Genomic DNA, 23780 nt, shown 5'->3' on the forward strand with positions numbered 1-23780 from the left:
TGGAGTAAAATTGATAAGCAATGCCGATCTGGTTAATACTTGGCTTAATCATAAGGACAAGAACTCAAAATTATTTATATTTCAAAAAATGTATTCTTTATTAGATATTGATGAACTTTCCAGTACAATTTGATAACCACTTGTGCCTGAGCCCACTATGTTGGAGCGAAATGTGGCATAAAAAATGTTTCCATCTTTCAATTTATTATAAAACCTCATACCCAAGAAAACGAAAAAATAATATATGGATATGGTCTATTAAAGAGGTAACTATTAACATCCGAACCCGTCATACCAAGAACAGTAACAACGCGAAAAAGTAGGATATTAGAAAATGATGTACAGAGATATCTTATATGTTAGGATATTTCATCTACCTGTGATTTGGATACTATAAATTTGGAAGGTTCTGTCAGCAATGATTCTTCTGAATCGGAGTAGTTACGATCTATGCATTTTGTTGTCCTAAAGTAAATTTATAGTATCTTAAGTCTTTTTTTAATTAAATATAACATTAATGTTTCTTTTTCATTAAAGAAAAACATTTTTATCTTATATTAGGTTTATATTGTAGGAATCATGTTCTAATGTTATTCGAATTCTTTTTTATCACAGGGATTTATTTAATACTTACACCGTTTTCATACTATAAATTATTATTTCCTTAGATGGAACACAGCTCCAACATTTTTATTATTTATAAGATTTTTTTTCATAAACGTGGGACTAAGAACATCATCATTTAGTACAATGAGAGTACTCATCATTTGTGTCAAATAAACCTAGTTTGAATAAATTGCCTACAATAAAAGAGAAGTTTTGCATTTTTGTCCTCTAGAGCCATATGTTCGAAGCACTGTGTAGCGTGCACTTAATCGTGATATTACACTTTGCGTTGTATTTAATGCTCGTATTTAAGAGCTACGTCGATTTGGCGCATTCCAGCTTCGAGCATACCCATGGCCCATAGCATTTCGTCTCTGTTAAGATGTCTACGCTCCATAATGTCTTTTAATACTAAACAGAGTTATTTGAATGAATTCTGACCAGTTATCATAAAAACACAGCCAGTACAGGTTAAATTCGAACAATTGATGCTAGGTGCTTTTTATACATTTGACAAAAAATGCACAAACACTTCTGCAAATATCCCAAATTTAGAAATAACTAGTGTGACTACTTCGTTTCAATCGAAGTAGAAAGAATCGGCCTACAAATATGTGGTTGTTTATGCAAAACATATATTTTTAACTTTAATAAAATGATATCCCTAGATTTTTCCGGTGTGTGTAGATACAGTCATTTCAACAAATGAGAATTATAGCTAAGACTTTTTTATGTAAAAAATGTGCTCCGTTTAGTTCAAAACGGTGAACGATTTTCAAGATATTTGCGTTTAAAAGTTTCGATGCATCGAAGTACCACCGGTAGTACTTTCAACCCTAACGGAAAGTGCCTTTTCAGGGCTGTTAAAGAATTTTTCAGAATCGCCATTCCCTGTGGTATTAAAATGTGTATAAGAGTACCAAATTTCAGGAAAAAAAAAAGGATTTTCAATGTTCTTAAAAATAAACGAAACATATTATTCTTATATAATCTTCCGAGTGCTGTAACTTCTTCCTGAAGAATCTTATGGCATACGTTCATAGTGTTTTTTTATCTATAGAATTACCCACCAAAGTTAGATACACTATTTTTTTACATTCTTTATACATTATACTCCAAGCAGCGGCTGATAAAATTTAAATGTATCATATCTTTGATCATATCTAATGTTTTCTTTTAAAATTTGCAGTTTTTATTAATGTTGATTGTAACTTCTTTAAATCAAAAATTAATTTTCCTTATCTCTATAACTTTTGTCTCGTTTTATCGAACTGTTTAGGCAGAAAATTTAAAAAAATATCTACAGAGTGGTCTCGAATTGTATTCGTAAAACTTCGTCAGCATATTCTGCAAATACAAATAAGGTAAAAAATTCGTATAAATTTATGTTCTAAAATTCTTAGTTTCGGAGATACAGAGTGTAGAACTTTCATTTTTATTTCGCTTTTTTTTTCAAATAATGCAGTATAAGCATAGCAGGTATTTGGAGGTATTAATAATTTGCGTCAGAGTGTTTTTTGACATAAGAAATTTGATTTCGATATCAATAGGACTTCTACTTGTAGTGGGCCTCACCTACATGTTTTTTAACTGTCTCGAACAATAATAATTTTTGTCCGTACCTGTATAAAACTACTGAATCAACTACATTTTCGTAATTTTCTAGGTAAAAAAGGGCTTTTGGTAAAAATCACTAGATATTTAGAATGGATGAATCCATAATCCAAGAACTGAACATCACAGAACGCCTCTCAACTTCTATACAGTCACGTATACTTAAATATTTCGGTCACGTTATGAGGAGGGATGCTGACTGTATGGAAAAGCTCATTATACAGAGCAAGGTTCCGGGAAGAAGACCAAGAGGCCGCTCGCCCTCCTGATGGATAGACCAGCTATTAAAGATCACCCACAAGCCACTGCACACGCTTGTAGATGAAGCACAAGACAGGGAATTATGGAGACAAACCTCACACATCACCTGACCACTACATTCCTCTTGTTGGAATAAAGACAGAGAGAGAGAGATTTAGAATGGGATAACTTAATACGTGCCATTATTGACAAAAAAATAAACATGTTGATTAGATAGTTATTTGCCTGAAATGGTAAATTTGGGCACTTCATATATTTTTAAATTATTGACCACATGTTCCACCCTGTTTCTCCAAAACTTAACATTTTAGAACATACATTTACTACAAACTTGAAGCTGAATGAATTAGGCAAAGAAAACAAAGTCCTCCTACTCTGGGTGCTTGCTCACCAAGGGATAGAAGGCAATGAAAAAGCAAATAATCTAGCTAGGAAAGGAGCGAACACTCCGCTAACTGGACCAGAACCGTTCTGCTTTCCAAGTGGTAACCAACTCAAGGCGGAACTCAAGAACTTGGAATATTCCATCCGCAACCTGGAATGGAAATCTTGCAACGGTATAAGACACTCGAAGAAGTTTCTGAGGGCTTATGATCAAGAAAAATCACAGATCTTCCTGGGTTTAAGTAAGAACAATCTTCGGATTGTCACGGGGTTTTTAACACTGTCTCCTCAATGAACACGGGACACTGTCTCCTCAATGAACACCTCAGTAGATTGAAACTAAGAAGAAACGGCGAATGCAGATTTTGTGGGGAAGATGGGGAAACACCAGTACACCTCATCACTAAGTGTGCCGAGACGACAACCATTCGTGCCATGAATTTTGGTACGACTGATATTGGAGATGGAGAACTATCCTCTATAAAACCGTCCCAGATACTGGCTTTTGTCAAAGCCCTGGGACTGTATGATGAGTTATGACTCAAGAAAGGGGGACACAATGGATCTGTAAGGTCGCAGTGATTAACCCCCCTCCCACTCATTCATTCTAATTCATTCTACTATGAACTTATTGCTCATTTTTTTTCTGTAGAATATCCTGCCGAAGTTTTTCGAATACAATTCGCGCCACCCTGTATAACGGCGTGAATACTGGAAGGATGATTTTCCTTTTCTACTAAAATAAAAGAATGCTTATACTATTTTAATTATCCATTAAGACAAAAACTAGAAATCTTGTAGTGTTTTATTAGTTTTAAATTAAATTTATTCTACGCACAATGTATACACAGTCAATTTTAACTAAAGTAATAATAATTTAAACTCTAAATTATCTTATGCCATTATTCTGTCTTGAATTCTAATTTTGAATCCGTCGGTCCTCTTCAAAATGATATCGGATTGAAGCTGAAAGTCGGCTTCAACTTGGGGAGACGTGATTTCGAATTTTCTTAAAACACTGGCCAATATTACTTTCAGCTTCAGCATGGCGTATTTGCGACCTGAAAGTAAATTATGTAATTATGATAGAATTGTATTTTTCTAAACTTTAAAAAAATATATACATAATTCTATAAACATTGTTGTTATGTAACGCTTTGTAACAGGAACGTTCGCTAGTCAATGTCAGGTTGGTGAAAATCGCACATAAGCTTAAAAATTGGCAAGGGCCGGAACTGGTTGCAGTGAAGAGAGAAAACATCCCTAAAGGAGGGCCATCAAGGTCTTTCTGCCGAGGAGCAAGGGGAAAGACACCACCTACCTGCTGAGCCTTATCCAGGGTCAGAATTTCAATGTAATGCCATCGAGTTGGCGAGTCATCAACTCGAGGGAGGACGGTCATGGTCAAGGACTGTATATGTATATTCTAAAGGACTGTTCGATCGCGTCAAATCGTCGCCGTCGTAGCGTAACCACCGTAATAACAAGGCCAATTATTGGTAATTCTAAAGATCTACATCATTCAATATATCAATATTTGAAAAAAAGTTTGGTATCTGCAGAACAAAGGCACGAAGGATTTTAACAAATAATGTACGTACAGTATAAAAGTACATACCTTTGGCAATCTTCAACATAATTTGGCTGTGGAATAAAATGTATAAGCACTTATAAATATTTTGTTTTCGTATGACCTCTGTCTTGCTGACCAGAAAACGATCAAATTTGGTTGATAAAAATGTATTGAAATACAAAGAATATTCATGCATTTTTATATCAATTGGAATTTCTACTATTTATTCTTATCGGTACACATTTTTTGGCTTATTTATAACCAAACTGTTTTGTCCCGCTAGATTTATCTTCCGTCGCACTGTGCGCTCGTCCATCAAACGCAAAAATAACAACCGTCACTGTCTAAAATCTGTAGCGCGAACTTCAACTCGGTCCCTAGATGACGTAAAAAAACTGACAGTGCTCGAAGATAGGAATCGAACTATCCTTATCTCTATATAGCTTTGAATAAGAAGACTAAGGAAGAAGCATATCAAAAATCTTAGGTACACCGCGATGGGCCTCAAATATGGCCGACTTAAGTTCCGGTTTATCAGTGTCGTTCTAATTTTATTTAAAAAATGTAAAGCTCTGATGTAGGGTAGACGTGGGGTAGACTCAATAATTTGTTGTTTTATTTTACGTTGTGAATAAATGTTGGTAGTTATTAAAATTGTTATAAAAATATATAATTCTAATAAAAATAGATAAGTTATAATAAGTATTTATTAACACAAATATCCGATACGCTACTGAAGCAGGTAAGTTAAATTCTTTGACATCTAATCTTTGACAAGTAATAAATAAAAGCTAAAATGCAAGAAAAATATATAATTTAGTTCATTTAAGTGAATTTCATAAATGATCGGTTTACTACACGTATGTATATTATATAGTCACTTACTAGCGAAAAGTTGTTCCATTATTTCACTCAATTTTTGCCGAGATCTACCGCACGCTACACAACCAACTATTTTAGAGTCTTTTTCGATAAATCGCGATAGTGTCACTGTTAATTTAAGTTCTGCCACAATTTCCATCTAGATTTACTACCTTCAAACAACTATCAGTAGTAGAATAAATAATAAATAACATAAAATAAGCTCCGTAAAGACTGACAAATCCACAAAATTTCAAATCAAATTCAAATGTGTCAAATGAATCGTCAAACAGAACTGTCAAGGATCCCCACCCTAGAGTGCTTTTTCCGCCCACCATGCATGAATACATGGATAGCATTATGCTCCTTCCTTAGTCTTCTTATTCAAAGCTATATCCTAGGGTCATGGTTAGGTTTCCTCAAATCCAAGGAGGCAATAGAGAAAGAGGGACATATCCTCTATTATAGAGAACACCGGTATCAGGTCTAAGGAGAGACCAAGTTAAAGAGGTGGAGAAAATGGAGACAGATCCTCCAGCTTACACTTCACGGGTGCCTCAGCCGGAGGCAAGCTCCTCGACTGTAGAGGGCACCGTGGAAGGGTATGTACCCTCGGAGGAAGAACATCTGTAGTCAGAGGAGGATTGCAAATACCCTGTCTCTTCTAAAACAGGGGTATGATGGGTTATAGACTGTGTGATGAGTTATAACTCAAGGAAGGGGGGTACAATAAATCTTTAAGGTCGCAGTAATTAATCCCCCACTCACTCACTCACTCATTCTACATTCTACATCCGCTTATGCATGTTTTGGATACTATTTTATTTACTCGAGGAAACATTGGCAATATTGACATAAATTTAAATTTGGTGCAAAATGATGTGAGATATCCATGCTTTAATTTTACGATGTACTTAAACAGCCGTTAAACGGTAGCCTACTAAAATGCCGTTAATAGATATTGTGACGTCTTTCATGTCGGCGCAAAGTAATGCGCCTTAAGCATTTTGCAAGAGCTCCTGTGGGTCAGTGGCTGAGGCTATCGCTTCGTAAGCGAATGGTCCGTGGTTCAAATCTCACGTCGACCAAGACTTTTTTATATTTTTTTTGCTTATAGCGTGATCTTATTGCATTGGTTTCACTCTTTTTGGTTGGATTGGTTTAGTTATTTGGCGGGTTGGTTAGCGTGGTTATCTGGAGGGTGTTAATTCATTGGTTAGTTGGTTATTTGGTGGGGTTGGTTGATTTTTACTAATTTATATTTGTTTTTTAAATTTTTTATTAGTGTCGAGGTTAGTTACGTTGGTTAAGTTGGTTATTTGGTGGGGTGGATAGCGTTGGTTAGTCCTTATAAAATTCCTATATTTCATAAAGCCGTAAAGTGCGTCACATCAACGACGTCATACCTATTAACGGCATTTTAGTAAGCTACCGTTTAACGGCAGTTTAAGTACAGCCTTAATTTTATTTATGTCAACGTCGAGCCACTTAGATATCAGAAAAGGATTTATTTAGTAGATATTTTAAAAAAGCAATTTGTCTTCCTAAGTTCCTAATTATATTTAATTTTGATATGATCGTTAAATATTGTGTCATTCTCCGTCCAAATATTGACCAAACATGAAAAAGTGCCACAACTAGGAAAAGTCAAGTGGCTTTTCTAAGTGAATAAGCGAAAACCTGGAAAACATCTTGATAGCCCGTTGACATTTTAAGGCATAACAAAAAGAAATTAACAACTTTAGTTAACTTATTTTTGTTTGTAGTCGATAAAGTTTTAGACTTACCCACGCAACTCCTAGGGCCAGCGCTAAAAGGAAAGTATGAGTAGTAATGCCTGTTTGCACAGTTTTCCGGCAAAAAGTTGTCTGGATTAAATACTTCTGGTTCTTTCCAAAATTGGGGATGTCTGTGAGTAACGTATTGGGATACTACCACACTAGTACCAGCCGGAATTGTATAATCAGCGCTTACTAAAAATGTTATGATATACAGTTACAGTGTTAAAGACTTTATTTATTTTTTGGTTTATGAACTGGAACATTCATCTAAATACAAATTTTAACGGTTTTTGTCAATAAAACTGTGGCCAAAGCTTTCAAGGAGAATGACAGCTTGTATTGAAATTAAATTTTATGAGCATGTAAGTTAATTTAAAGTATTTCGCAAAAGGATGTCCCAAAAAAGTTACAAATCAAAATTATCTTTTTTTTGTAATATAATACACAGATTTAATGCTTAAAATGTAAGGTTGTTGAGATATATCAAATTTTGCGAAAATAAAGAATATATTTTAAATTTCAATAAAAGCTACATAAATTGGAGTTCGCCTAGTATATCTTAATAAACAGGGTGGTCCGAACTGAATTCCGGAAATTTCGGTGCATATTCTGGACATAAAAATAAGTAAAAAAGTTCGTATAAATTATGTCCGAAAATCTTAGTTTCGTAGATACAGGGTGTAGAAGATTTTTATTTCGATTTTTTCCTAATAATTTCTGAACTAAATTCGGTATTTGAACGAAAATTAATATCTGAGGGTTTTTTAATATGAGAAATTTGATTTCGATGTCAATGTGACCCCTACTTGTAGGAACGCCGCCTATCTCTTTTTTAACTGTTTTGAAGAGTAATAACTTTTCGTCTGTGCCTGTATAAAACTACTAAGTAAAAAAAATAGATTTACGATGTTTTTTACGTAAAAAAGGTATCTTGGTAAAAATCGTTACGAGTAATGGTTTTCGAGATATTTGGAATCGAAATTATCAATACCTGTCATCATTGACATAAATTAAACATAAATTAACCTAAATAATTATTAGATTAAAATCATAAATTTGAATTGTTCTTGTGTCAAATATTCAACAGAAACTATTTTATCATAATTTTTTCGCAGAAAAATTTATAATTAATATAAAAAAATAAAAATTTCCCAAATTTATTATTTCAGTCAAATAACTATATTTACTCAACGTTTTATCTTTTGTCAATAATGTCATGTATTGACTATTTCTACAATTAGGAGTCATATTGACATCAAAATCAAATTTCTCATGTCAAAAAAATCCGAGACACCAATTTTCATACAAATATTGACGTTAGTTCAGAAATTATTAGGAAAAAATCAAAATAAAAATGAAATTTCTACACCCTGTATCTCTGAAACTAAGCATTTTAAGACATACATTTATATGAACTTTTTTATTTATTTTTATCTGCAGAAGATACTGCCGATGTTTTCGGCATACAGTTCGGACCACCCTGTATAGTTAAAATAGCCATTATAACTAACTATTTAAAATATTACTATGGTTTAAAACCCCTCAGACAAATATTTTCTTAGATACTCTCATTTTTATGATTTAGTGTCAGTAGACCTTTATTATTTGATTAAATCTGGGTAGCTGTGATATGCCTGACGTCACTTCAACATAACTGTCAAATTAGTTCAACCTTAACAAATGTAGTTATTGTATCAGTTGAAATAAAAAAAAATTTCGGAAATTTTCTGAAAATGAAAATAATCCTATAGCAGAGAGAATTGATATGATTCTATTAATTCGTGAATGCAGTGTATGTACCAATTAATAGAATGATTTAATGCTACTGATTTATCTAGTCTGGAATATTTTTATGAAGATATATTAAAGATAAAGTTTACAAAACTTCACCAAGAAGTAGATATACAAATTATAATTTCCCCATTAATTAAAATTCCAATATTTAAAATATATCTTTACGAGCATATTTATGAAAAAATCCAGTTTTCTGATTTTCCATAACAGATGCTAACTATCTGACATTTTTCGTAATTAAGAATACATTTCAGCGATTTCTCTTGATCAATTTATTTACTTTTTTTGTTAAAGTTATACAAAAACCAGTTTCTAAGCTATCCGAGGTCCATTCTTAGTTGGCCATCCGGTACATACAAAAATAAAATATATTTTTTACCTAACTTTACATCCTGGTGTACTTTTCTAGCAATTATAGGTACTGGTGGATACAACCTTAAAGTCTCCATAATGACTCTTTCGAGGTACTTCATTTGGAGGGTGTCAGCAAACGTAATAGGTCTCTCCCAATTATCATGGTAAATCTCTTTTAATTCTTTTATGCATTCTTTTTGAATATTTTTGTGAACTCCAAGAAGACAGAGGACAAAGCTTGATGCAGCAGCAGTGGTGTCATGTCCCTTAAAGAAAAAAATATTAATATTGAATTTACCAAATGAAATAAAAAACAAATACTTCAAACATAATGGTGTCAACTTCCTCCTTAATATCTTCATCTGACAATTTGTTCCCTGATGTCTGACTGGCTTCGATCATGAAATCTAGGAAAGCTAATCTTTTCTTTTCTCCTAAAATAATAGATGTTTGTTTAATATTTAATTTGATATTGTCTTTTTTTCATGGTAATACCAATGTCGTTCTCTTCTATATCTTCCAAGTCGTCGTGAATGTATTTATAATTTTCTGTGTTCTTATTTTTCAAAGCTTTCTCTTCCTCTTTCACAGCCTCCTTATATAAGCTTTGTTCACCTTTGGACACCCTTTCGTAGTAGTCTATTTTTTTCCGTTTAATAACCTATAGTAAAAGTAAATAAAATCATAGATCGAATAAAAACTGTGTCAGAGATGGCTTAGAAACAAATTGTGTATCTTCATTTCCAAGTCATTATGAACGTCCCTTTTTCAATCTTAGTTGTATCTTTAATTATCTAAAGTGTTCTGCTGATCACGGTCGGCTGATTTGTTGTTTTCAAACTGTTTTATGGAAGCCTTTATTTCCTGTTATGTTATTGGGATATCTAATTGTTGGTTGTTTTCTTGGTTAAGGATATATATGGCTGTAATGCTCTTTTCAGCGGTTTCTGATTTGCTTTTCCTCTTTTAGAAGTTTACCATTTTGTGCCTTGATTGGGCAACTTACCTTCTGTGTTGGACCGTATGCTTCTACAGCCTCGAAGAATTTACGATAATCGTGGTGTGCGGCGTACTCTTGAATCTTATTCATACAAGAGATACTTATACAGGGTTGTTCACCACATACGACACGGAGTATTGGAGCTAAACCATTATATTTTTACAAATTTCAAGTTTTGGGTTCGATGTAGGACTATTAGAGGTACAATTTAAAAATAATTTTACAAGATACAGAGTATCCCAAATAAGTAAAAAATATCAAAGTTGTATTTTTTTAAATGGAACACCCTGTATATTATTACATTTTTAGTTTCTACGATTAAAATAAAGGTAAATTTGATGAAGGTTTATTATACTTAAACCTTACCGTTTTTGAAATATTTTCAATTTTGTGTAATTGCAGTAAAAATTTTAAGGCTTCATTTCTCCAAGGGTATCAAAATTTTTAATACTAAATATTTACTGAAGTTTATTTATTGATCAGTTATTGTGTTGCAATAATAAAAATAATACTACCTTATACAGAGTGTCTAAAAATTTATTTTAAATAATTATTAGCTTCAAACGGCAATAACTTGTTTAATTTAAATGGAACGCCCTGTATATTTTAGGAGAATCAGATGCACAATTTAATTGTCTATCAAATTGTGTTATACCATTTTTTACCTATCCCTACAAGTTTTCGTAGAAAATGCATTTTCTTATAATTTAGACCTCATTTATCGATATACCCATGGAATATTGACATTTGAAATTGTTTTTAAAGCAACAAATGTACAAAATGTACAGGCTAGTAATATTATCGTTTTTAGCAAAACGATAATATTACTAGCCCATTTGTATGCAAAAAGAAAACTATTTAAATCTTTATAAAAGGGTATACCATTAATTAAATATAACACCATTATTTCCGCCCATATACTAATTAATTACATACTTAATTGTGTTCGTTAATAAATTATTCTAAATAAATGTGGATTTGAGTCAGAAATCAATATAATAATAAGTTATCACAATTAAAGTCTCTGTTGTTACAAATAAGCATTTATTAAAAAATGAAATATCATTTTTAAGGTGTTACTTTTTATCACACTGTCTAATACCCATACAAAATTCAGTTTTTTAGTATTTGTAGCAATTATTATTAATCAACGCAAACAGTCAGTTCATGTAGTTTGAATACTGGAATCATATTAATTGGTCCTCTTTAACAAATATTTAAACAGTTTTTTTAATTTTTTTTAATGAAATAAACGAATTATATCGACAATATTAGTATCTGTACTCTTTAAAAATTTGGTACATCTTTAAAAACAATCTCAAATGTCAATATTCCATAGGTATGATTGATTATGATGATATTGATAAATGAGGTCTAAATTATAAGAAAATGCATTTTCTACGAAAACTTGAAGGGATAGGTAAAAAATGGTATAACACAATTTGATAGACAATTAAATTGTGCATCTGATTCTCCTAAAATATACAGGGCGTTCCATTTAAATTAAACAAGTTATTGCCGTTTGAAGCTAATAATTATTTAAAATAAATTTTTAGACACTCTGTATAAGGTAGTATTATTTTTATTATTGCAACACAATAACTGATCAATAAATAAACTTCAGTAAATATTTAGTATTAAAAATTTTGATACCCTTGGAGAAATGAAGCCTTAAAATTTTTACTGCAATTTCACAAAATTGAAAATATTTCAAAAACGGTAAGGTTTAAGTATCATAAACCTTAATCAAATTTACCTTTATTTTAATCGTAGAAACTAAAAATGTAATAATATACAGGGTGTTCCATTTAAAAAAATACAACTTAGATATTTTTTACTTATTTGGGACACTCTGTATCATGTAAAATAATTTTTAAATTGTACCTCTAAAGTCCTTCATCGAACCCAAAACTTACAATTTGTAAAGATCTCATCGTTTAGCTACAATACTCCGTGTCGTATGTGGTGAACAACCCTGTATACTTATTCATACATGACATACAAGAGTCTTGCAGCAAGACCAAGACAAAGACTGGTCTCTGCAAGACCAGGACTGGATCTTGGAATACCAAGACTTTTCAAGACCAAGAGAGCGATGGTCTTATTAGAACAGTAGTTTTTGTATGAAATAAACACTTTGAGTTGTTTTAAGGTGTGGCGATATATTAATGATTTTGTTCTAAAAGATTTCTTGTTTGAAACGACAATGGTGAATACAGCTGTATATACACAAGTCAAAAAATCATATGATATTACAAAACAATAGATAAATTCGCTTCAAAAGTATGTTTTGTCTTATAAAATAAATCCATTTCTTTACTTACTTCTCTAGTTAAGCTATGAATTAAATTTAGTAAGCTCGACTGTATTCCTGCCATTTTAGTCCATTTGAAAATGAATTCTGGCCTTAACCAAACTTTATAATGTCTGATATGTAGAATATTGCACATGCTGAAAAGTTTAAAGTAGTAAACCTATATTATATAAATAGTACGAAAATGTTTACATACTCCATTACTGCTTTGGCATATGCAAATCCAGTATTATCTTTATCAGTTTTTTCTACACCCATTGCAGTTTCTAAAATTTAAAATTAGTTTTTAATTAATTTATGTATCTGTTACTGTAAAAAAGGGATATCCAGTAAATTTTAACAGTTACAGTGATATCGTATTTTAAAGAAATTTGTCGACTTTTAAACTAATAACTATTAGCAGTCACTAGTGAGAATCACACTTAGAAATATCACACTCAAAGTCATGGTGTATTATGTTATCATTGTCGGTAAAAGCACGTTGATAGAAGTTGAGAAATTGTTAAGGACACTGAATCATCTCCATAATTACGGTGATTTATTCATTATAAAATTTCAGAAACAATAATATTTAAACACAAATATTTTACATTATATTTAACAAAAAACATAAAGCTACTCTAGTCGCTACCTATAATAAATAATAACTGACTATCAATAATCGATACAAATTTTCAAGAATGGGGTTGATTGCTTTGACATCAACCGTTTTTTCGCGCATCTCTAGTTTTTGTTTCCAATCTTAATACGAATTTGATTGCTTTGAATTGATTTTAAAATAGAAAATGTCTTGTAATATGATGGTATAAACCACCCTGTATATAATATTAATTGTAGGTATGTTACATCTATGTAGCAATAGGAAATAAGCAACCATTGCATACCCAGCAGAACCAATAACCCGTTTATCGGTCAATGCCTGTTATCAACGACATTAATAAAGATATCATCTCTAACAATACATTATAAAAGTATTACACATCTTGCCAAAACAGAAAACAGGAGCAAAAGGAGGCAGCATATTGTAAAGAAATTATGAAGATTTTATAAATATGGGCTACGCATATGAAAAGCAAAGAAGCAAAACAAAATAAGTAATTAAAATAGCAGCAGCAATGGTAACTGGCATAGTTTGGACTTATAGACTAGTAAAGAAAAGGTTTAGAAAAAATATTCTTAGAGAAATTAATAAATATGAGTTGAACAAGTCCAGAGAAAATCTACACATCAAAAAGACGCAGTTTAATTTATTTTCAGCTTTTTAGGTTGCAAATAAAAATAAAAACAAGGAAATAAATCAAGAAAATAAAAATAAAAATAATTAGAGGACACTAAAAATGGTAAAGTATATAACTAATTTATGGAGATAAAGAGTATATCTACTAATCAAATTTATGAACAATGAGTGTAAGTTAATTATATTTAAATTATTTATTATTATTTATTTGTCTTAAGTTAGGTGATTTTTTAAGAGAAAATTTCACACCTCTACTTTTCAACCAATAACATGCTTTAATGTTGACTAGTTACCATGGCAACTGAAAAAATTTCCGGAAATTTTTTCGAGGCGCCAAGAAACTTTAGTGGAAATTTTTTGACAGTTGAAAAGGTAATATAACATAAGATCTACAATCATAATGTGAATGAACTACAATGTCTATATATTGAAATATTACCCATTTGAGTTTTAGCATTTGATGTAACTAAGGTTGGTAATATATTTTATTTAAGGAAATATGTTAGATATAAAAAAAAAATTAAAAAATAGTTAAAATGACAAAACACATAATATGTCAAAAACATCAATACCTTGGCCAACTTAACAAATTGAAATTATTTTAAAATGTCATGTTGGATTAATATTTTTTTTTCAAATTTAGGTGTGAAATTTTCTTACCGAATACCACGCAAGCTTAAATTATTCCTGGAAATTTTCTTTCGGGCACGAATATTTTAGGAAAATTATTCGTGCCCTCAAAAAAATTTCCGAAAATAATTTAAGCTTTTGTGATATTATAAGTGATAATTTTTTAATTTATACATGCTAAAAATTATTATTACAATATTTAGTACAGTTTTTTTCTTTCCTGTACTGTTAAAAATTGTTTTAACGAAAATGTTGTGGTTCATTAAAACTTTTTTTGAATGAGAAGATTTTTTTTCAAATATGTGCGATAGATGCATATTTGAATGAAAAACACTGTTTTTTATTCCAAATAAACCTAAAATGCTATAACGAGATAATGCATTTTTCCATTTTCTCCATTTTTATACCTAGAAGCGTGTCCACTGTAGCACCACTCATGTAATCGTGACAATCAAACAGTTTCCCTTTTTCCTTTTCCAATTTTTCCAGCAGTCGGTTAGCATTTTTATTGAAAACCGGGAAAAAAGATTTTAATATTGATGAGTGGAACGTTGGGGCTATCATTTTTCTGTGACTCCGCCATCTCTCGCCTACGATATAGTTAATATACATAGAAAATTTTAAATTAAAAAAGCCACAACGAACCTTTGCTTATTAAGAGACCATCGCCCAGCCATGGCTCAAATAATCTGTACTCCCATGATTTTTCTAAATGTTGTTGACTCCCTAAAATTAACTAAAACACAAGGTTACAAATGAAAAGAGAAAAAATAGGTATTGTAATAGCAAAACATTTTCCGATGCACATCATCAATCATATCGACATTGGCATAAAGTCTATAAACCTGATTAAATGAAATTTTGACAAAAATATTTAAATTTGTTGTATAATTTAAGATACCAAGCAGCTCTTCATTTGACTTTATAGAACAAATGATTATAAGAGATGGTTTAGATTAAAGCTGCAAAAATTAGATTAAACCGAATTTTATTATTTCTATGTTGGTCATGCACATTGCGCCGTTTTCAGCAAGGTTGTCGTTTCTTATTTGACAATTATCCTAATGTCAGTCATTATTTTGTGTAATATTGTGTTGTTATTGAATCTTCGTGAGTAATTCTCGTTTTTTTTTGCCTATTTTCATAGTTTTTTTTTTTAAATTGTACTTTAAAAACACAAACAGTTCATTTCAGAACTAAATTTTCGAGTTTTTGTATTGAATTTCTTGAAATTGTGTGTTGAAAATGTGCCGAAGCATTTAAACAGTCGAAGCAAAGAGCTTGTAGGTTCCCTGATAAACTATTTTGAACGAGAACGTGACAATAAAGGTCCTTTATTTTATTACCCTTGACTGCAGTCAGAGAAGTAAGTTTGACTGATAAGCACATTACACCACTTTCAAAGTTATTTCTAATTTAGTTTTTATTATATTCTGTGATTATTAGTTTGTGCATTCCCTCTTACTTGCTATTACCATTTATGGCGCGCTGTAAGATATACATCAATAAATAAATAACCCATAATAACGCTTAGAATAATCTTCATAATTGTCTAGTTTTTGCCAATATGTAATAAGAAAAATAAGCTATAAAACAAATAAATCAATTAATTACTAAAATATTAGTTATTAAATTAAAAATAAAACGTAAAAATATTTAAAAAATGATATAATAAATATATTGTTTGTCACTTTTAAATTAAGATTCATCTCATAAATCCATCACAATCTGGCAGCGCTGTCGCCATCGCTTGTCACTCAAAGTTGATCACGTGCATCGGAAATTGTTTTGCGATTACCATATTAAAAATACCTCTACATCATTAGGATTTGCCAGCAGTGTGTACAAATATGGACCAGCGTAAGCTTTAGCTACATCGGTTTTGTATTGTTTAAACAATTCATAAGCTCTTTTCATAAAAGCTACAAAAAAAATAATTAAATTATAAGAATGTTAATTTGACATCTTGAAATTATTAGTATTGTACAGGGTGGTCCTAACTGTATTCCGGAAATTTCGGCGTCATATTCTGCTAATAAAAATAAGTAAACAATTTCCTATAAATGTATGCTCTGAAATGCTTAGTTTCGGAGATATAGGGTGTATATTGTATTTTCATTTTTATTTCGATTTTTTCCAAATACGGGAAATGACAAATTTCAATAAATTTGGATGTAAATTGGTGTCTGGGAGTTTTTTGACATGAGAAATTGATTTTGATGTCAACATGACTCCTATTTGTAAAGGGCACCAGCTACATATTTTTAACTCGTTTGAAGAATAATAAATTTTCGTCCATACCTGTATAAAACTACTGAGTAAAAAAAATATACATTTACGCCATTACCAAAACGTTATTTAATAATGTATCTTGCTAAAAGTCGGGGGCTACGAGTAATGGTTCTTGAGATATTTGGAATCGAATTTATCAATATCTGTCATCATTGACATAAATTAAACATGTTGACTAAGTAGTTATTAGACAGAAATCATAAATTTGCAGTGTTTTTGTGCCAAAAGTTCAATAGAAACTGTTTTATCATCATTTTTTCGAAGAAAAATTTATGATTAATTTAAAAAAATAAAAAGTTCCCGAATTTATCATTTCAGTCAAATAATTATCTAATCAATGTTTATTTTTTGGTCAATAATGACGTGTATTGACTATTTGCATTCTAAATATCTTGAGAACGGTTGCTCGTAGCAATTTTCACAAAGAGACATTTTTTACGTAAAAGATCACGGAAATGTATGAAGTATTATACAGGTACGGACGAAAACTTATTGCTCTTTAAAACAGTTAAAACACATGTAGCTGGCGCCTTCTACAAATAGGAGCCACGTTGACTTCAACATGAAATTTCGCATGTCAAAAAACTCCCAGACACCAATTTTCACCCCCATATTGATGTTACTCCTGAAATTATTTGGTAAAAATCGAAATAAAAATGAAATTTCTACACCCTGTATCTCCGAAACTAAGCATTTTAGGAAATACATTTATACGAACTTTTTTACCTATTTTTATCTGCAGAATATGCTGTCGAAGTTTTTGAAATACAGTTCAAACCACCCTGTATACTATGTATATTTTTCGAGTAAATGCGCATATCTAAAACATTTAAAAAAAATATATTTAAATTGTTCATGTTACAGAAATCTATAAGCGCCAGCAATTAAAATTTTAGTTACGTAATGGAGAGCGAATTTTAAATTCATTGTTGCCAACCATGGACATATTCGGCGCCGGGTAGACTAACTGGATTATCTAAATTTCCCGCTGGGGATTCCCTTTAGTTTTGTTTTGTTTGTTTTTGTTTAATTCACAAGTTTTGTTTGTTTAAATGAATTGTGTTGTGATACATCTCGTTATACATTAAGCTTAAAAAAAATTACTAACAGACCTTGCAGTCGAACATTGTTCTTTTTGAACCTCTTACTAAAAGATGTTCTGTATGTACTTTGCACACAGCAAAGTAATACAAGATAGCTTAATAGCCGTAGCAAGAAAATCATCGTAAACTTATTAGAATATTATGTTGAACGGGGAAGCGGTAGCAATGGCCCTTTACGTACCTTAAGCGCTGCTAAAGAGGTGAGTTTTGCTGATGTAAATAATAACTGTTTACATATTTATAATTAATTTATTTTTGCTTCTTAAAATATTTTGTTTGAAAGAAAATATGTAAAAGTGCAACGCTGTGCCGTCAAGCTTAATCACGTCAGAATCACGTGACTAAAAGTTTATTTATATTTTTTATTTGTAGTAGTTTTTTAGTTGTATTATTGTACACTGGCATAAACAATAGTTCTCTATTTTTATTACTTAAAATATAATGTGTGATCGAGTGTGTAATATAGAAACTGCAACACCCAGTATATGCTTAGCTATATTTATAATATTTTCTCGGTTGATTCTCTCAAGAATGGTATCAGAACGCGACATCGTTTATATTATTCCCATTTATCTAAACTTCCCAAAATATCAATAAAATATTTTTGCATTTACTGGGTGTAGCAATTGTAAAAAACATCCTAAATACTACCAAAGGGAAGTAGCAAGCAGCTGTATAGTTCGGAAGAAAAATAAAATATACATACAAGTAAAAAACTGTAAATTTTTCTAAACTTACCATTTGGTGAAAGTCCGAGGGCAATAAATATATTACCCACGACTGGTAGAGGCGTCGGTCCAGGTATTTTACTTGCCAACTTAACATAGCGTAAGGATTGAAACCAAAAATGGTATATAGCTAGTACAGCTACAGCACCAAATAGCGCTGTAAGATAGGCATTAGATAAAATGGAATTTGCGAACGGTACCGGTTCTGTTGACTGAAACAAAAAAAATATATTAGATTTAGTTGTTTTGGGGAAAACTTTTTATTTTTTGCTACACCGATTGATGTTTAGCAACAGTCTAGCTACGATGAAACACCTGTATCCATTAGAACACCGAAGCTAAGCGACGTAAGGCGATACTGGTGGATGGACGAGTGACCGGTTCGAAACTCTGTATAATGCTGTTGTTCAAGGGAAAAGTGTAAAATCTATTGATACACACTGTTCATTTACGCCCGTTTGAGGCCGGATGAGATCGGATATCTCGTGAGTAAGAGTTGATTTAGACACTTCCTAAGTCGGTAGACCTTTGACCATGATATGGCCGAGGATCGCGGTTCGGATTCCGCATAAACAAAGTAGACCTAACCTAACCTAACCTAACCCCATCCAGATTAGCCCTGACAGCAAAAAGGAGACTTTAACTGAAATCTTTAAAAAGAAATTATTAATATATGCTAAAAAAACGTTTATTTTTATCTGTTATAAGTTTTTCAAAATTCTTATTCTTTATAATATTTGATTGAAGGTGGATAACTTACATTCAAAAAAAATATAGAAAATCAACCTCTTGCCGAATAGTACTAATTTCACTGACTAGATGGTTTAAACAAAAATTACGAGGTAAATGGGTCTACAATTTAATTAATAATAAGAGACTAGTTTACTGGTATTAATTAAAATTTATATTTATCTTGTTGAAGTCTACCTTGTTTACATTAATATATCTTTAGAAGGGTAAGGTATTAAGTAATGACACAAAAGGAAATATAATATATAGCCTATACTAAAAAACATTTACTAACACATATAATATATTAACATTGTAGTACATTGTCAGAACTCCCTAAATTAGCTAGAGGGCCTATTAGACTTCTCTATATTATAAAGAGTGTACTAAACCTTGCTTATTTAATGACTTAATTTTTTTTGAATTGTATGAGTTGTATTGTATTTTTTTGTATACTTTGTTGTGTTTTGTTTGTTTTGTGAGTGCTTTGTTGATGAAGATATTTTGGCTTTTTGCACAATAAAGCGTTGTTTGTTGTTGTTGTTAGTATATTTAGAATAAATTGAAATAAGCAATTGCAAGTTAAAATTTAATTGTACCTATGACTTATTTAGTAAGCTTTATCTTCGTAGCAATTGTTGGTTCCGTCCTTCTTCATCTGCAACAGTTTCAAGACTTTCTCTGGACAGGCGGTATCGAAGGTATTGCTCTTTTTTTTTAAAAATTGGTCTATATCGTCTACGTTTATACCCTCTTCTCAAATATCATGTTTTTAAGTTTTTCCTTGAAATTTTTATAATTTAATTGTGTTAATTCTTTTGGTAACATATTATATATTGTGGTACTTGCTGTTGTTAGTTTTTGTGAAAGTTTTTTTGAGTCCTCTTGGCTGTTCCGATGTCTTATTTTCATCTAGTTTCCTAAGTGTGTATTTGTTTGTTAGTTTTTAAATAAATATTTGTTTTATTAATTTATTTTTGATTTTGTGTAGAAGTAATATATTATGATATTTTACTAATTGTCTTATGTTTAGTTATTTTGTTTTTTGGTATACTTCGTATTCGCATTCGTAGCGCATTCCCCACTCCGTTGTCTCACCGGTTGTATAGATGGTTGACGAAATAACATGTTTTCCATCCATACTAGTTGTCTTTTGGAATTGCTTCGAGCAGCGTAGAATTTCGTGACGGTGCAGAGCGCCGACTTCGTTTTTCGTTCCACGAGCGGCCGATCTCTACGTGTCGTTATTTTATATCTGTTATTTTTTAGAAGTAGTAACGGTTGCGTTATGTTATTTATAAATAATTGTTATAAAATAACAGATAGTTAAATAACAACCCATCACTAAGGCAAAGTAGAAGGCCGAAGACCCAGAGGACGATCACCATCGAGATGGCTTGACCAAATAGCAAATATTACAGGTCATCCATTTCAATCAAATCTCCGAGAAGCGGAAGATCGCCAACGATGGAAGATCAAAATCACCAGCTGCACATAGCCATAATGTCACGATTCTTCAGACATGAAGAGACGACGAAGAAGAAGAAGAAACTTCTAACGAAAGCTCAGCCAATAACGAAAGCTCAAAACAATAAATGTTTAAATTTAAGTGAAATATTTTATATTTTTTACAAATAGATTGCAACAAATAGACAAATTGTAGATTAATGTTTTATTGTAATGACAATTTAAAATTGAAAAAGGTAACAAAATTAGTATAAAAATAATACGAATCCGAACGTTAATTTAAAAAAAATACAAGTGCAATTTAGCACAATAGCAATAACAGAAACCTCCAAGGTAAGAAAAGAGAATTGCAAAGAAATGGAGTAAAGCTGGATAAAAATACTGCACACCATTCTATTTCTTTGTGTTGTCGAAATTAGACAAGGAAACATGTGTTGGTTTTTATTAAAGGCCGCTTTCTTTTGTTACTGCAAGTTGAAGCAATTTGCGGGGCACTTGTTACTACAAAAAATATAGTAAAATCCCTCTTTCAATGGTAACTTAGAAATTAGGTTGCAGTCGAGCATAATTTGATGCTTTTTGTATTTGGCTTTGATAACCTAGAAAATATTGACGTGTAATTTCAGCGAATATTACAAAATATTAACTAATAATCATTGAAATATATTTACATTCGAAGCCGTGACGCGATACGAAAATTGGCAAGGACAGCATATACAGGGTGTCCCAGAAATAAATGCAAGTATTTTAAGGGGTGGTAGATCTCGATAAAAGAAACATATTTTCTCTTTATCGTTTTTCAAATAAGTCAAATATAACTGAGTTATTATACTTCGAAAATTTAAAAAAAAAATATATTTTTTTCTAAAATTTTGAAAACCACTGGATCTTTTCTGGATTTTCTTTCTTGTAAATTTAATCTAATACCTGTATATACAGAGGGGCAGACGGACAGACGGTAATTTTAATACAAATTTTGTGAAAGTGAATCAAATTAATTATTAAGATTTAATTTAATATTTTTTAACATTTCAAACTACACTTTTTCAAACATGTCTTTCAAATTCTTCAATTTAATAGCTGCTAGTTTTCTTGCAGTGGCGAAATACCCATATAGAACTATTTTCCTTTAAAGCATAATTTGTTTGTGTGTGATAACCTTTTGTTTATGTTCCCGAATTTTAAACTTCCCCATTTAAAAATAATTTTTACTGAAATAAAAGCAAATTATAACCTTTTAATAATAAAGGCTAACTGGGCTATTATAAAAAGCGCTTTTACAAAATATAGAAGACTACGGATCAAGTAAATGATGTTTAGGGCTTGAACTCGCTAAAATAATCATTGATTGTCATTCCCCAGCTGTCTTTGACGACGTTTTTTTTCGGTTATATGTGTGTGGTTTTATTTATTAAATAGTTCCTCAATAAGTGCACGTAAATCCACAAATTTCGTACATCCACCAATGCACAGCACTATATTAAATAAACCGTGAATTTTCCTCTTATAAAGATAAAAACTCGAATATTACAGATTTGTATAAAGCCAACATCATATTCTATTAATCGACAACTGAGTATATAATATTCTATTTTAGTTCCAATGGCACATCAAAAGTTATAATAAAAATTGCAATTAATTTTTAGTAATCATTCAGTATTGCCAATTTAATGAAAAATGAATTCTGCCGTATTGAAGATTGTATAAATAGTCCATTTGGAAGATGATATTTAATGTAGTATTTTTTGGAAAGATAATATTTACCTTTGATATGCGTGTGCCATTATTGCCATTACAGTAAGTAGCTTAGCGTTTGTATATTATTTATAAATTAATATAATATCTATTTTATTGAATAGACCCGATCATCAAAAATATGGGTAAATACGCGCGTAGCATAGGTACTTTATGATAAAAACTAAGAACAAACCAAATTTGAAGACTTGAAACTAATAAAATTCAAATAAAAATGCAATTGAACATTTCGGCGTCCTGGCAAAAAGAAAAAATGTACAATCAACGAGTATTTTCTGCTGTAACTAGCGTTACGCGTTTGTTAGACAGTTGTGATTGTAGTTATGGTGGGAAAATATAATAACAATATATTATTTAGTTCAATGCTTGTTGGGTAACAGTGAGTATCATTGTCCCCCGTACGGTCACCATAAGGCAAGTAGTCCAGGGATCCAAAGCCTACTAGTTAAAAGTGGCGAATTTTTAAAAATTCTGTATTTCGAAGCGGACTATAATAAAATATCAAGTGTGCTATAGTTTTGAAAATGTAATTTTAAGTTTGCTTAATTAGAAATTAAAAATATACATGGTGTTCCATATAAAAAAATATTTTTTTTCTGTTGATAACCCTAAATTATTAATTTTAAAAAAATTATACTTAAACCATTAAATTCTATGTAAAAAGGTGATTTGAAAATATTTTTCAAAAATACAAAATTTTCCATAACAAAAAAGTTACAGCAATTTGTTAAAAATGCATATATTTGAAAATGGTAAAAAATAATAATTAATTAAATTAATGAATTAATTCTCATAAACGGTAACAGATATCGATGTGCGGTTTTCACCATCCCGAGAAAAAATTGCTGTAACTTTTTTACTATGGAAAATTTTGTATTTTTTAAAAACATTTCCAAAGCATCTTTTTAGGTAAAATTTAATGGTTTAAGTATATTTTTTAAATCAATAATTTACGGGTTATCAACAGAAAAGTTGATTTTTTTTATTTAGGACACCCTGTATATTTTTAATTAAATGAAAAGACCTTAAAATTACCTTTCCAAAAATATGGCACATTTGATATTTTGTTTTAGTCTCCTTCTAAATACAGAATTCACCACTTTTAACTAGTAGGCTTTGGTAAGTGTTCCAAAGCTTGATGATAATGCCCCTAATAGATCTCGAAAACAAAAATATTTTTCCAGCAAGACAAGGCACCGCCTCAGATCGCTGAAGTTATCAGCAAATTTTTGCAGCCAATTTAGAGAATAATTGAATAGCTAAAAATCTAATCTCAGCCGTTGGCTATCGAGGCCGC

At 31.0% G+C, this 23780-nt stretch overlaps 1 protein-coding gene across 1 annotated transcript in view; it reads right to left on the minus strand.

Annotated features, from left to right (window-relative positions):
- Positions 1-3652: 3652 nt before the first annotated feature.
- Positions 3653-23780, minus strand: part of LOC115878416 (cytochrome P450 4g1-like) — a 29762-nt gene continuing 9634 nt past the window's right edge. Inside the window, exons 2-12 of the mRNA XM_030894930.1 lie at positions 18543-18744; positions 16222-16331; positions 15055-15145; positions 14817-14999; positions 12739-12808; positions 12553-12679; positions 9724-9889; positions 9550-9662; positions 9254-9494; positions 7087-7272; positions 3653-3926 (exon numbers count right to left, since the gene is read on the minus strand). Of these exons, the coding sequence (XP_030750790.1) occupies positions 3760-3926; positions 7087-7272; positions 9254-9494; positions 9550-9662; positions 9724-9889; positions 12553-12679; positions 12739-12808; positions 14817-14999; positions 15055-15145; positions 16222-16331; positions 18543-18744 (1656 nt within the window). The 3' untranslated portion in view covers positions 3653-3759. The remainder of the gene's footprint in view (positions 3927-7086; positions 7273-9253; positions 9495-9549; positions 9663-9723; positions 9890-12552; positions 12680-12738; positions 12809-14816; positions 15000-15054; positions 15146-16221; positions 16332-18542; positions 18745-23780) is intronic.

The sequence above is a fragment of the Sitophilus oryzae genome, unplaced genomic scaffold, assembly GCF_002938485.1.
Source record: "Sitophilus oryzae breed Bouriz unplaced genomic scaffold, Soryzae_2.0 scaffold_1508_pilon_pilon, whole genome shotgun sequence".
In the NCBI taxonomy this organism is placed as follows: Eukaryota; Metazoa; Arthropoda; class Insecta; order Coleoptera; family Curculionidae; genus Sitophilus; species Sitophilus oryzae.